This window comes from Rosa rugosa, chromosome 1 (genome assembly GCF_958449725.1).
Source record: "Rosa rugosa chromosome 1, drRosRugo1.1, whole genome shotgun sequence".
NCBI lineage: Eukaryota > Viridiplantae > Streptophyta > Magnoliopsida > Rosales > Rosaceae > Rosa > Rosa rugosa.
Window position 1 is genome coordinate 13010777 of NC_084820.1, and position 12146 is coordinate 13022922.

At 36.7% G+C, this 12146-nt stretch overlaps 1 protein-coding gene across 4 annotated transcripts; it reads left to right on the plus strand.

Moving 5' to 3' along the window:
• Window positions 1–2933: 2933 nt before the first annotated feature.
• LOC133718608 (uncharacterized) lies at window positions 2934–7360 on the plus strand. Of its 4 annotated transcripts, none has more exons than XR_009850416.1 (6): window positions 2936–3811; window positions 3951–4148; window positions 4759–5031; window positions 5580–5605; window positions 6289–6440; window positions 7012–7360. XR_009850416.1 is itself a non-coding variant. In XM_062145483.1 (5 exons), the coding sequence occupies exons 2-5, from the start codon at window positions 4113–4115 to the stop codon at window positions 6380–6382; spliced, it is 321 nt and encodes a 106-aa protein (XP_062001467.1). In that variant the 5' UTR covers window positions 2934–3811; window positions 3951–4112; the 3' UTR covers window positions 6383–7360. The 4 variants fall into 4 exon arrangements, 2 of the variants coding, with proteins under 2 accessions (XP_062001467.1, XP_062001461.1); XR_009850406.1 differs by having other exon boundaries at window positions 2937–3811; window positions 7052–7360; XM_062145483.1 differs by having other exon boundaries at window positions 2934–3811; window positions 3951–4152; window positions 4871–5031; window positions 6289–7360.
• The last annotated feature ends 4786 nt before the right edge of the window (window positions 7361–12146 follow it).

Genomic DNA, 12146 nt, shown 5'->3' on the forward strand with positions numbered 1-12146 from the left:
GGCCAAGTGTTTAGTGTAACTAGGGCGCGCAAACCATTTGAGCCCTAAAACTCACACAACATCAATATCAGTAGATTGTCTGAAAGAGAGTGGCACAATAGACAACTAAAAAACTGTTGTCTGAATCAAAACAATCAGACGACATCTTTTTCAACCATTGTATTAATGGTAATTGCACAACAGAAAAGTAATAACTGTTGGGTGATTAAAAACAATCAGACAACATCTTTTATCAACCATTGTATATATGAACCTTGGACAACATCACATAATAACTGTTGTCTGAATTAACTCATTCAGACAACATCAAAAAAATCAGCCATTGTCTGAAAAGCTATTGCACAAGAGCTAAGAAAAAACTGTTGTCACATTTGAAAATTCAGACGACATATATTTTTTTGCTGTTGTCTGATTATTTCAGACGACAGTTAAAATGTTTGCTGTCGTCTGATATGTATTGTCTGATTGAAAAATTGGTGTAGTGCATCATTGTTACAAAACAAGCAGGTTGCATGCATTTTTTGTAATCAAGCACTCAACACCATTAGCTTCATTAGGTCAAGAGCTTCTCTGTACACAAACCAAAGTGCACTAAACCAAATCATTAGGAACTATTTACCCTTTCTTGTTATGTAGTCAGCATTAACATAAAAGCTCCTCAATAATCATGCTGACGTAGCCATCCCCATTTTTACCTATCCATGCTTATCTTTTCTTCCTATGAACATCAAAGATCCACATGCTAGACATCTTGATAACTACTACTGAGATCTTGCCAGCCTTAGTATTAGAATCTTTTATTATTGTGCATAGGTTAATAGAAGGCTACACATTGAGCACAAAGCAAAACAATCACAGCAACAAACCAACATGCAAGGAAAATATATCGTCCTAAACTAGGTCCTCATTCCATATAAATTCACTTTCTAAAGCCATACCCTTAACTAGGCATTACTTCACCGATGAGTTAGAACTAAGTTTCATCTTTATTATCACCGTTTTCCTAAATCAACTAAAAGCTCACAATTGGAAGTATCCTTTTCGAGCAAGCTAACAAGCCAACAAGCAAAGACTCATGCCATTGTTAAAGATGGTTGTGTTCCATTTAAATCAGTAGTCATGCTTAAGAATGTTTGAAAGAGCCGTCATTACCAAATCACATATCTAAGGCTGAAGATTCTCAAATTCTCTAAGCAAACAAGCATATCATACTCATGCCAATTCAAATGACTTGATAATGACAAAGCAAGCAAGCTTCTTTTGGAGGGACTAATACGAACTAAAGAAAGTTAGCATCTGCACTATACATTCTTACCTGGGGGCTGAGCTGCTGGAATTTACCGCCGGGAATGAAGCTTTGTTTTCCAGTTTTCAATTATTGATGCTCCTATAAAAGAAAACCAAAAGAAGTGTGTCATGGTCATTCAATGAACAACTCAGCTGCTATAGAAACAAAGTGATCGAGATGTGAAATTGAAGGTACTTCTTCAAAGTAAAGCCAAGCCAAGTTAGTTGAGACCCTGTTAGCCAAATAGCCACCCTCAAGTATAAGAGCCAAGTTATAGTGTAGGGATTATGAGTAGGGGATATCGTACCCAAGGGATTGGAAAATCCACTCTAGCTAAGGAAAACCTAGAGGATGCTAGATGAATATGCAAATGTACAAGTCATAAACAAGAGCTCACAAGTGAACCAAAGTTCATGGTGAATAAATGCAAGATGGTGTAGTGGTTTGATTTTTTTTTTTGGCTTTGAAAATGGTTTCGAATCAAATTAACACAAAATGAAACTTGAAATGTAAACTAGGCTATGTTAAATTAGATGTGATAAAATGGATGGAAGTTAGAGCTTTAGGTTGTTCACCATAGCCTCCCTTGCATGCATTGATGTTCAAACTATAAGTAATGCAATCCCAAATATCCAATTACCCTCTTAGCATCCGGATAAGACTACTAAGGCCTAAACTCCTTTTATTTTATCAATTTCCACCGGATAAGTGCGAAACTAACTACCCAAGAACAAGTTATATTACCGGATAAGTATCAATTCCTTGCTCCTAGATGCATAAAGATTTGAGTTTAGATACTCAAGCAAGCAAACCAATCCTAGATCTAGGTGATTTTAACTCACTACCCTCACATACACACCTAGTGTGCTATCATGCTTTCAATGTCTAAAGCTAGCTATTCTCTAAACATTGTTCATGTAATGACAAATGCAAAGTATTCAAATTAGCTAGATTCAAATACAAGCATTCACACTATGGGAAAATCCTTATCAGACTACGCTTTTCACACAACGAAAAAAAAAATTCCGTTGTGTGTTGATGAAAATGGCTTCAGACAACACGTTTAAAGAACTTACGTCGTATAAGGCTGTTGAAATTCAGAAGTTTTTAGCTAGAAGGTCATTGCACAACACTTACAAGAATGGTCTGTTGTGTGAATGAAAAAAAAAATGTGCGGCAGATTTCCCTCCTAGCTTGCTCAAATTTGGCTTCAAATTTATACTACATTGTACAACAGAATAGCTATATCTGTTGTATGAGTGTAGCTTGCAAAATATCATACAACTGTTTTTTTCCTTTCTGTTGTGTGATAAACGGCGATATATTGGGAAGGTTTGGATGTGTGTAGATTTGCCCCAAAATGGCACTTATTCCCCCTTAAAACCTACAGATTTTGATTCAGATGTATCTAGTGATTGCATGCTCCCACAACCAAATTACTTTTTTGTGTTGTGTGAATGAGTAATAACTAAACCTAGCACCACACTACATGCAATCAAAGCATATAGCGGGAACTTTCCCTCTTTGAAGGCTCAATTTAAATTTAATTTTTACCTAATCAGACAACATAACTTGTGTTTCTGTTGTCTGCTTCATAAATACAAAAGAAAAAAGAGCTATCTCAATCTATCTTAGACGAAATATTGGGTCATTTTCAGCACTTGGACAAAATACTGAAAATCTGAAATAGAGTTTTTAGCTCTTGTCTTCGAGCCATCTCATCAAAGGCTCAGACCCATCTCCTCAAACAGCCTTTCCCCAATTGTATCAATTTGAAATCTTCCTTCGATTACCAAAAATCCAGACGTCTTCGTCTTCCCTTTTTGCTCAGTTTCCTTTTTGTTTCAATTCACATAAATCCAATCAAAGATTACCTCCATTCCCATCTCCAAACCCTAATTTCTCTGAATCCCAGTTTCCTTCAGTTTCGAAACAAAACACCCAGCGTGACGAAACTGCTCTCCCTCAAATTCACATATTCCCCACACCACTACGTTCAAAAACGTAAAGTCAACTACACCCCCTGAAGAACCTTCCTGTCATTTCCCACCGTTCCTTTCTTTATTGGCGCACATTCTCTCTTACACACTGTACCTTGCTTCCTCAGAAACCACTTCCCCAAATCCTTCTTTCTCCGATTCTTCACAGCCCTGATTCAATTTTACTCTGTTTAAATTACAGCAAGGATTTCAATTTCAGATCTCAATTCGTTAGGGTTTGATTTTTGTGAAGTGTATGTTGTGTTTTTCTGAGCTCTGAATCTCGAAGCTTCGATCTGATGGCGGCGGCGGCCTGTGATTCTGTACTATATGTTTGGCCGGAGAGCGTCGTCGAAGCGGAGATTTCTCCAAGTCAAGATCGGCGAGGAGGAGGCTTTCTCGGCGACCGGCTCAGGCGCCGGCCACGTGGATCGAGTCAATGTCCACCTTGTCTGATACGCTGTGTTTCACTTACTCTGAGACTCTAGGGAAATGGCCGATCGGTGACTTGGCCTTTGGCATTAACTACCTCATGCATAGGCAGGTAAAGCAATTGGCCTCAAATTTTGGAGTTTTTGCTGTAAATTTGACATTTTTGATGCTATAAGGTTCGGAATTTGTGTAATGGTTTATGAATTTACTGCTTCACCTGTGCAGGGGAATTTACTGCTTCACCTGTGCAGGGGAATTTACAAGTGGCGAGTGTGTATGCTGGTAGTGATAGTGTGTAGCTCAAAGGCGCTAAGATTGTTGAGGAACTAAACTATTACTTGAAGCTGTTGACGCTTTGTTATCTGTTTTCCAAGAAACCGTTTTCGGTGTTTTTAGAGTCCGGCGGTTTCTCTATGGAAGATGTCCTTTTTCAGAAGCCCAAGGCTGCGGTTCGTAAGCTCTTAACTTAGTTCTATGTACCTACATTTGGTTATGTGCTTACATTGTCCTTATGAGTAATTGAAATGATGTGCATGGATATGATTGTTTATTGCACGTATATACATTTGAAGTTCATCTTGAACTTTTTTAAGTAATGTGAAAAAACTCTCTGAGTACACGTCTTTCTAGTTGAGGTAAATAAAAGTACATAACAACGAAACACTTACAGAACCTAGTTTTTGACCAAATAGCTTCTTATCTGGATAACATTTTAGATTGGTGTGAAGTTTCTTTCAATATCCTTTAGAATGAGGTATCAAACCTGCGTCTTTCTTGAGAATTAATCCATAGCAGCAGAAAGTAGTATTCATAACAAGGAAAAACTGATAGCAGAAAATGTTAGTCCATATTCTGTAACATCAGTCATGCCAGACGAAAATGAATTGAGTCAAGGGGATCACTGGGAAAGAATAAAAGTATGGTGCAGACGCACAAAGTTGCATATAAACTTCCTAATAATTCTATGATCCTTGTGATAAAGCACTTCCGTTTTTTATTTACTTTTGTACTAGTGAGTGATTGTTAATTGTGTTATTAATTAATAACATAATGTTGCAGCTTCTGAAGCCTGCGTTCACCATTCTATGTGATAAAGATTCAAAATGCTTTCTTATGTTGATACGTGGTACACATAGTATCAAAGATACACTAACTGCCACAACTGGTGCAGTGGCCCCTTTCCACCATTCGGTTTTGGATGATGGTGGAATAAGCAACTTAGTCCTAGGATATGCTCACTGTGGGATGGTTGCTGCAGCCCGTTGGATTGCTCAGCTCAGTACTCCTTGCTTGCTTAAGGCTCTTGGTGAATATCCTGAGTATACAGTAAAGGTGAATGCCATTCATGAACTATGCATCAGACTTCTTTTTTCTATTTCTATCTGTTTTGATTCTCCATGTATTATTTCTTATCTTTATGGTGCATGTTTTGTCTTCTTACTGTTCTTTAGCTTAACTTCTAGCGTTACATTTTGTTTTTGAACTGACATAAACTGAGTCATTCATCCAACACATGTTCTAATACTACATATTTACGGTTACTTTTCAAGGAAGTCTTGTGACTCAGCAACCAAAGTGATCTTGCTACTGAATTAAGCATGTGCCCATTCCCTCAATTATACAGACTATCCCTATTTCACATATTCCTATTGTTAGATTATGTGTAGTTCTTCTTATCCTGTAGCTTGGGATTTCGGGTTTCAAAAGAATTGAATGAATAAGAGGTGGTACTGATATCTGAATTGTCGGTTTGATTAGAAAATATACTAGAGGGTAACCATCTGGTTAGTTTTGGAAATCTGCTTTATTTAGCTTGGGGTTACTTAATGGACGAGGGAAAACTGATTTATTTTGTTCTTTTTCTTTTAACTTTGATCCAGGGAGTGTTCGTCCTGATACAAGTCAGGTAAAATTCCTCTACACTATGCTAACTTTTGTCAAGAAGTTCAACCTCTGTTTTACTGTTTACAGTTGGTTAATCTCAGCTATTCTTACGCTCTTTCCACTTTACAGCTTTTACTTTTAATTCCATTATTGGCACAAATCATGCTGTTTGTGCACTTCGTTGATGAATCAGCAAGAAGTTTGTGGTCTATAGTCTTCTGAAAGTTATTTTTGATAATGATGTGGGCCTAATTTCAGAACCCATTTATGCAATTCTTACTATAATTTTATCCTTCTATCTTTTATTTTTCTGTGTACATGCTGATAAACCTATAAACATGCCTCATGCATATCTTAAACTTTATCTCTCTATCTTTTTCAAGTTTCAGATTATAGTGCAAGATTATGAATTATAGATCAGATTTTTCTTTTCCAAGCATGTGATTTTTTGCATAGGTGACAGTCCAATTGAAAACTAGATCAAATAGAACAAGCTAATGATGAAACAAGGTATAGATCACTTGCTAACAAGTCTAGTTCTCAAAACAGGATTACTTTTTACATACCTTTGTTTTCTTTCTCCTCCCAGAGTTTCATTCTCATTTCACTTAGATACTAAGTGCAGTGTTTCGTAACTTTGCTTGAACATGTTCTGTTGGATGTCTACTGATTACTCAGTGGCCACTTGTATTTTATTTTTCATAGAGATGGGCTAGAGAAGTGGAAGAGCAAAAGCTTATTGGCAGTGGAGCACTGGATTTGCAGGGACATGCCTCCAATATATGGAGCAACCAGCTGAACACACACTGGCTGACAGATTTGGGAATGCATGTGCTGATATATAGACCATTTATCAGGTTCCTCGATCTAATTCAATCCCTACTTCTTAGGTCTCAATTTGCTGTTATGACTTATGGTTTTGACTGAGTGAACTTGCAAGAACTAAGTCATTATTAAAATGATACATTGAGTTTAGGATGCCTGATGTTGTCGTTATTGCTTGTTGTATTGTGCTATACTTCTATTGTTTCTTTTTCCATTGTTACAACCTCAAGTTTTGTTGCTACACATGAGTTTAGGATGTCTGATGCTGCAAAAATGATATTGTTGTAATAGTTTTTTTGTATGAGATTGGAAGGTTTCTATTATTCAATAGACTAGATTATATTCCAAGCCAAATCTAAATAGCAATGCCTAAGTACTTGCAATGTAACAAACTACTAACTGCATTTTCAAAAACTTTCATAAGAGCAACATTTTTCTAGTATATATTTGTGTATAAAAGGAAAGCAGAATCCTGTTTCACATCTCCTAGGATACTTTGACTTATTAATTAAGGTATGCTGTGAAGGCGTGACTATATTATTATGTTTTGAAAGATCACCTGTCTTCCAAACTTGGGTTTGCATTACCAGATGTAAATGTAAGCTTCTTGCTTGTGTCATTTTGTCATGTTGCTCATGGATAGTGTGGCTTTTGATGTGGGAGTATTGCATGCATCTTCTTGAAACAAGTTGATGTGGTGGTAGAAGCAGAAGAAAAAAAGAGGAGCAGCAGGAGCAAGCATTAGTCATGGCCGAAGTGGGCAAGCAATCATAAATAGTCCAATAAACACTGATCCATTTCTAGCAACTAATGTATTTGCCCTTGATGCAATGTTAAACAATAAATTGTCACATATTCATGATTTTGTGGAACAATGACAAATACGAATTGTATCTTGGTGGATCCAATGTATTTTGAAGTTTAAAATATGGGTTGGAGTACTATTAGTTCATTTGATTGTTTGCATCAAATTTTATTTCCATTTGATCACTACTGTTCATTAGGTAAAATGGATGTTTAAAACTTTAAATGATCATACAACAGATTTCTCATTTATCAGACAATGGTTTTTTCAAAAAATAAGTCTTCTAATTTACTCTCATACAACAGAAAACACTAGAACTCTGTTGTCTGACAATGCTTAACAAACAACGGATTTAAACAAGTTCTGTTGTCTGAAAGCAGCGCCTCAATTGATGGGCAGCTGTGCCTGGCATCTGCCGAGCCATCTGCCGAGCCATCACACAACAGTTATAAGACATACCCGTTGCCTGTGTGTTTCTTAGACAACTGTGTTCCACCGTTGTCTGAATTTTCAACAGACAACGGCTCGCTCTACAACGGTGGCACTCCAAATCACACAACAGTTTTTGTCTGTCGTCTGATAAGTTTTTTGGCATAGTGTCACTTCTTGAATTAGCATGTGAAGATGATTATGGAAAATGCATCAAATAAGACTTAAACATCAATTCATTACAAGTTTGGCTAGGGCTTTCAACCCTAGCCCTAACAAACTAACTACTCACTCATAATCAAATACATAAGCTTCAACATGTTTATGAACGTCAAACTAAAAAAGTAGGGATAGAGAAGGGACTAGTGATAATCAAGTTGAGGATGGTGTAGATGAACTCATGAAGGCATTGACATGGTGAAAATGGTGATGGTGATGATGATTCCTCAAGTGATGCTAGACTCCTCTCCTTCTTCTTCAAAGGTTGATGATGGAATATGAGATGTAGAGATGATCAAGTGGTGAAATGGTGGAGTAGTGAAGCTTTTTGTCTATGAAATGGAATGGGTAGATGGAAAAGATGATGCAGGTTGTGGTGGTGGTAAGTGAGGTTTTATGAAGGAGATGAAGAGAGAAAGAAGATGTAATGGGGTGGAATTGGTGTTTTTCTTCTTTGTTGTAGCCTCTGTTTATAGGCTACCAAGCAAAACTATTTGGCTTTAAACAAATGATAATGGGTTAGGTTTGAGCATTTAAACATTGATGGAATTTGTTAGGTTTGAATATTTAAACACTAATGGAATTTGTTAGGTTTGAGTCACTTTCTACTCATTTTTCCTTCAATTAATTCTCCACCAAGACTTCAGATTTTTCCCATGACTTCTTCATATGAAATGATCCACCATGAGTGTAGATCATTGTGTCAAATTTTCAGAATTTATTTCCATGCCATTGGGCCGAAATCGCTGCTGGACTCCTTACAGGTCCAGTTTTCCAGTTTTGCTTCTGTATAAAATTGGGCTGACTGTTTGAAGGCCTTCCACTTCTATTTGGCTCTTGCACTCTTCATAAGAAATGTTTCTTAGGATGTCTAGAATGGATCTGGAAGGTTTCAGCTCATTTGAAGTTCATTTGGTCAGGTGGTCGCTCCTTCTTCCTTGCTTGGCTTGGTTTCTCCTAGCCGGAGTAGGAAAATGTGTAAAGTTGACATTTTTAGTGCATTTCCATTTTTCTCCATCATTTTCTAGCATGATAAGGAAAACATAATAAATATATATAAATAAACACAAAGGTTAAACAAAAGTACAAGATTAGGGAAATAATGAAATTGGATTAGTCAACATTAAATTTGGACTTTAGAACAAGTAATTTCCATGTTTTAGGAGATAAATATGTATATGAATTATGATCCAACAGACCCCATGCCAAATATTGGATCAACCTTCATAAGAATCATAAGGGTATGCAAAGAATATTCAATCATGCCAAAGCCAAGCAAAGAAAGGGGTCATCGATAGACAAAAAAAAAAAAAGAGTTACCAAGAGCTAATCAAACTCCTGAGTCATTGATCTATTCATGCTCTTTCCTAAGAAATACTGTCTCAAGCCATGCCTATGCCAAATATCAAGCTAGCTTACAGAAATATGAGCTGCTGTGAACTTTCTTTAAACCCAAAACCATAGTCAAACACACAAATCTTAGTAAACCTACTCTAACACCTGATCTCCTAGCCATGTTATTGCACCACCGTGCATTCTTTCAAACTAGTAGATTTCATAGCCAAAATTTGAGCTGCTGTTAACATTCCCTTAGCTACTGCTAGTAATTCAGTACTATACATAACACCAAGATTTTCCATTAAGCCTAAAACCATGTACCAAGAGCTAGTCAATCTATATATGCTCTTTTAGGAGAATCCCTCTCTCAAGCCATGTCTCTACCAAATATGAAACCAGCTTACAGAGTTATAGTGGAATAATCATGTATATAATAAGCAATGAAGCCAAACAACATGCAAAGCAGCAGCTATCAAATTTCAAGACTGTATTGCCCATATCACATCATGCTTTTTCCAACCACCAATTGAGTGCTACAACTACCCTTCTCATTTTTGAAGAACCTAAACCAATTTGAACTTATTCCTAAGCCTCCATATTTCAAAATAGCATCTCAAATCTTATGCAAAGACACTTGGGGGCTGAGTAATTAAGACCTTGCTCATGGTTACTATAGTTACTGCTATGATTAAGGTTGTTACATGATGTTTTCTATCTCTTTCATTGCCAAAGTGAAGCTGCTATCAGCAAATGCTCCATATTCAGATCAAGGCATGGCAATCTCATCCAAAAAGAGAAAATTCTGATAGGAAAGTTCAAAGAGTATTCGAAGAAGTCACAATAAATGCAGGCCTCATTACTCCAAAATATCTTCAAGCCTCATTTCTATACCACAGTGATCAAGGTCCTCATTGGCCAAGCGAAGCTGACGTTTACAAATGCGATCAAGATATTCGAAAAAAAAAAAAACAATCAAAGACAATACATGCATAAATAAATTCGGGAATCGTCACATGCTATGATTTCAATATCATGCTTATACTTACTCTTAACTCAAATTCATGCCAATTCCATGCTAATTCCAAGATTGTGCTCATCCACCCCAAACTTTTGATCGACATATTCATGCATCAAGCTGATCCCATCTGAAAGCCAAAAAAAAAATTGGGATTGATTTGATCTCATTTGTATAGAAGGATTCAAATCAAATAAATTCATTTATGAAAACTCATGCCTATTACATTTTCAAGCAAAGTTATCACAAGCTCAATCAAAATAAACCCAAGCCAAGCAATGGGGACTTATTCCACAACGAAAAAGCTAATCAAGCAAGTCTAAACCATCATGCCAAAGCAATCTGAACCAAACATCATGCAACTCAAGCAACGCCTAAAGAAATTTAAGCACTCCAAACTGCTCAAGTGCTTTAACAAAGAGAAAAGTAAAAAAAAAAATTTCACTGCCGGAACCAAGCCAAGACTACATACATTGCCTATTCATGATCAAGTTGTTACTAAACCATGCAAGTCACCATTCACTACCATGCTAAAATGAGCTCAGAAAAACAAGGCATCATATCCAAGCGATTCAAATATTCCAAGCTATTTCGTTGCCTTAACAACATGCAAAAAAAAAAAAAAAAAAGAGAGGAGATCCATTCTGTTGCCGTTAATAACAAAGCATTTAATGATTCTAGGCATTGCAACATGCTCGATAAGATGCTATAAATTCCATGAAGCATTTTCATATGTAATAAATCCTCTAAAATATCAAGCCACAAGCTCTGCCATCAACAAGTAGCAGACCCATTTTACTGCTGGGAATAAAGCCAACGTTCAAATACACAAGTGAGAAACTGAAGCTTTAGCATGCTAATCCAATTTAACTACAGAAGAAAGTCAATCAAATTCAGGGAAATTGAGCAAGCAAAGTATTCAATCAAATTCAAGATTCAAGCTTCCATATGCTATTGATTTCAGACAATCAAGTATATCTATTATCAAAACCAAACACTGCACCATCTTCCCTTCAGTATCCCAATCCACCTCCTTTACTAAATTCTATCCATTATCAAAATCAAACATCTAGTGTCCTTCCCCTTCATTTTTGAAGAAAATAAACACTTCTAACCATTTTTCATTACACGTTGTCTTTATGTCCTCTAAGCCAAAACAACTCACCATCATAATCAACCAAGCATACACACAAGTTATTAAAACTTGTACTAAAGCAATTCCAACAGAAGTTCATACAGTAGCTGCAATTCCTACTAGATCCTAGTTCAACAAGTCCAAGCCATGCCAAGCCATCAATTAGTCGACGAGTAATCAATGGACATGAGAGTATGGCCGGAATGTGCTAGCTATATCAAATAAAGACCTAAGCTTGAATCTCTGTTACATAGCTCAATCAAAAATCACAACCTAGAGAGCAAACATGACAGCTCTTATGCATATCTATGGTATTGTGTCACTGCCGTGCTACATGCAAGATATTGGTTTTGCTGGGAGTAAGGTATACTGGGGGCTTGGTGAGAGATGATTCATGAGCACAATCACTGCTTTATGATTCATCATTACCACTACATGCTAAGTAATCCTTGCAAAGCACTACCAAGCTACAAAAGACCACTTCTCTGCTCATTCAAGGTATTAGGACTTAAAAAAAAAAAAGAAAAAAAAAAGTCAAAGTTCCTATGATGTTCGAATTATTAAAAGTCCATCTACACAATGCCAAGCTCGTGCTCATCATAGGCTCATGCCAAGCACATTCTCACGCCAATGCAAAAAAAAAAGAAGCTAAGGGAGGCCAAGCCATTGAATCACAGCACGCTATTCACAAGCAATCAAGTTGAACCAGTTAACTATTACATGGCAAGCAAGAAACCGAGCAAAATTAAAACCTTAAAACCAACATGGTCAATCCCAGCTAACAGGCGCAATTCACA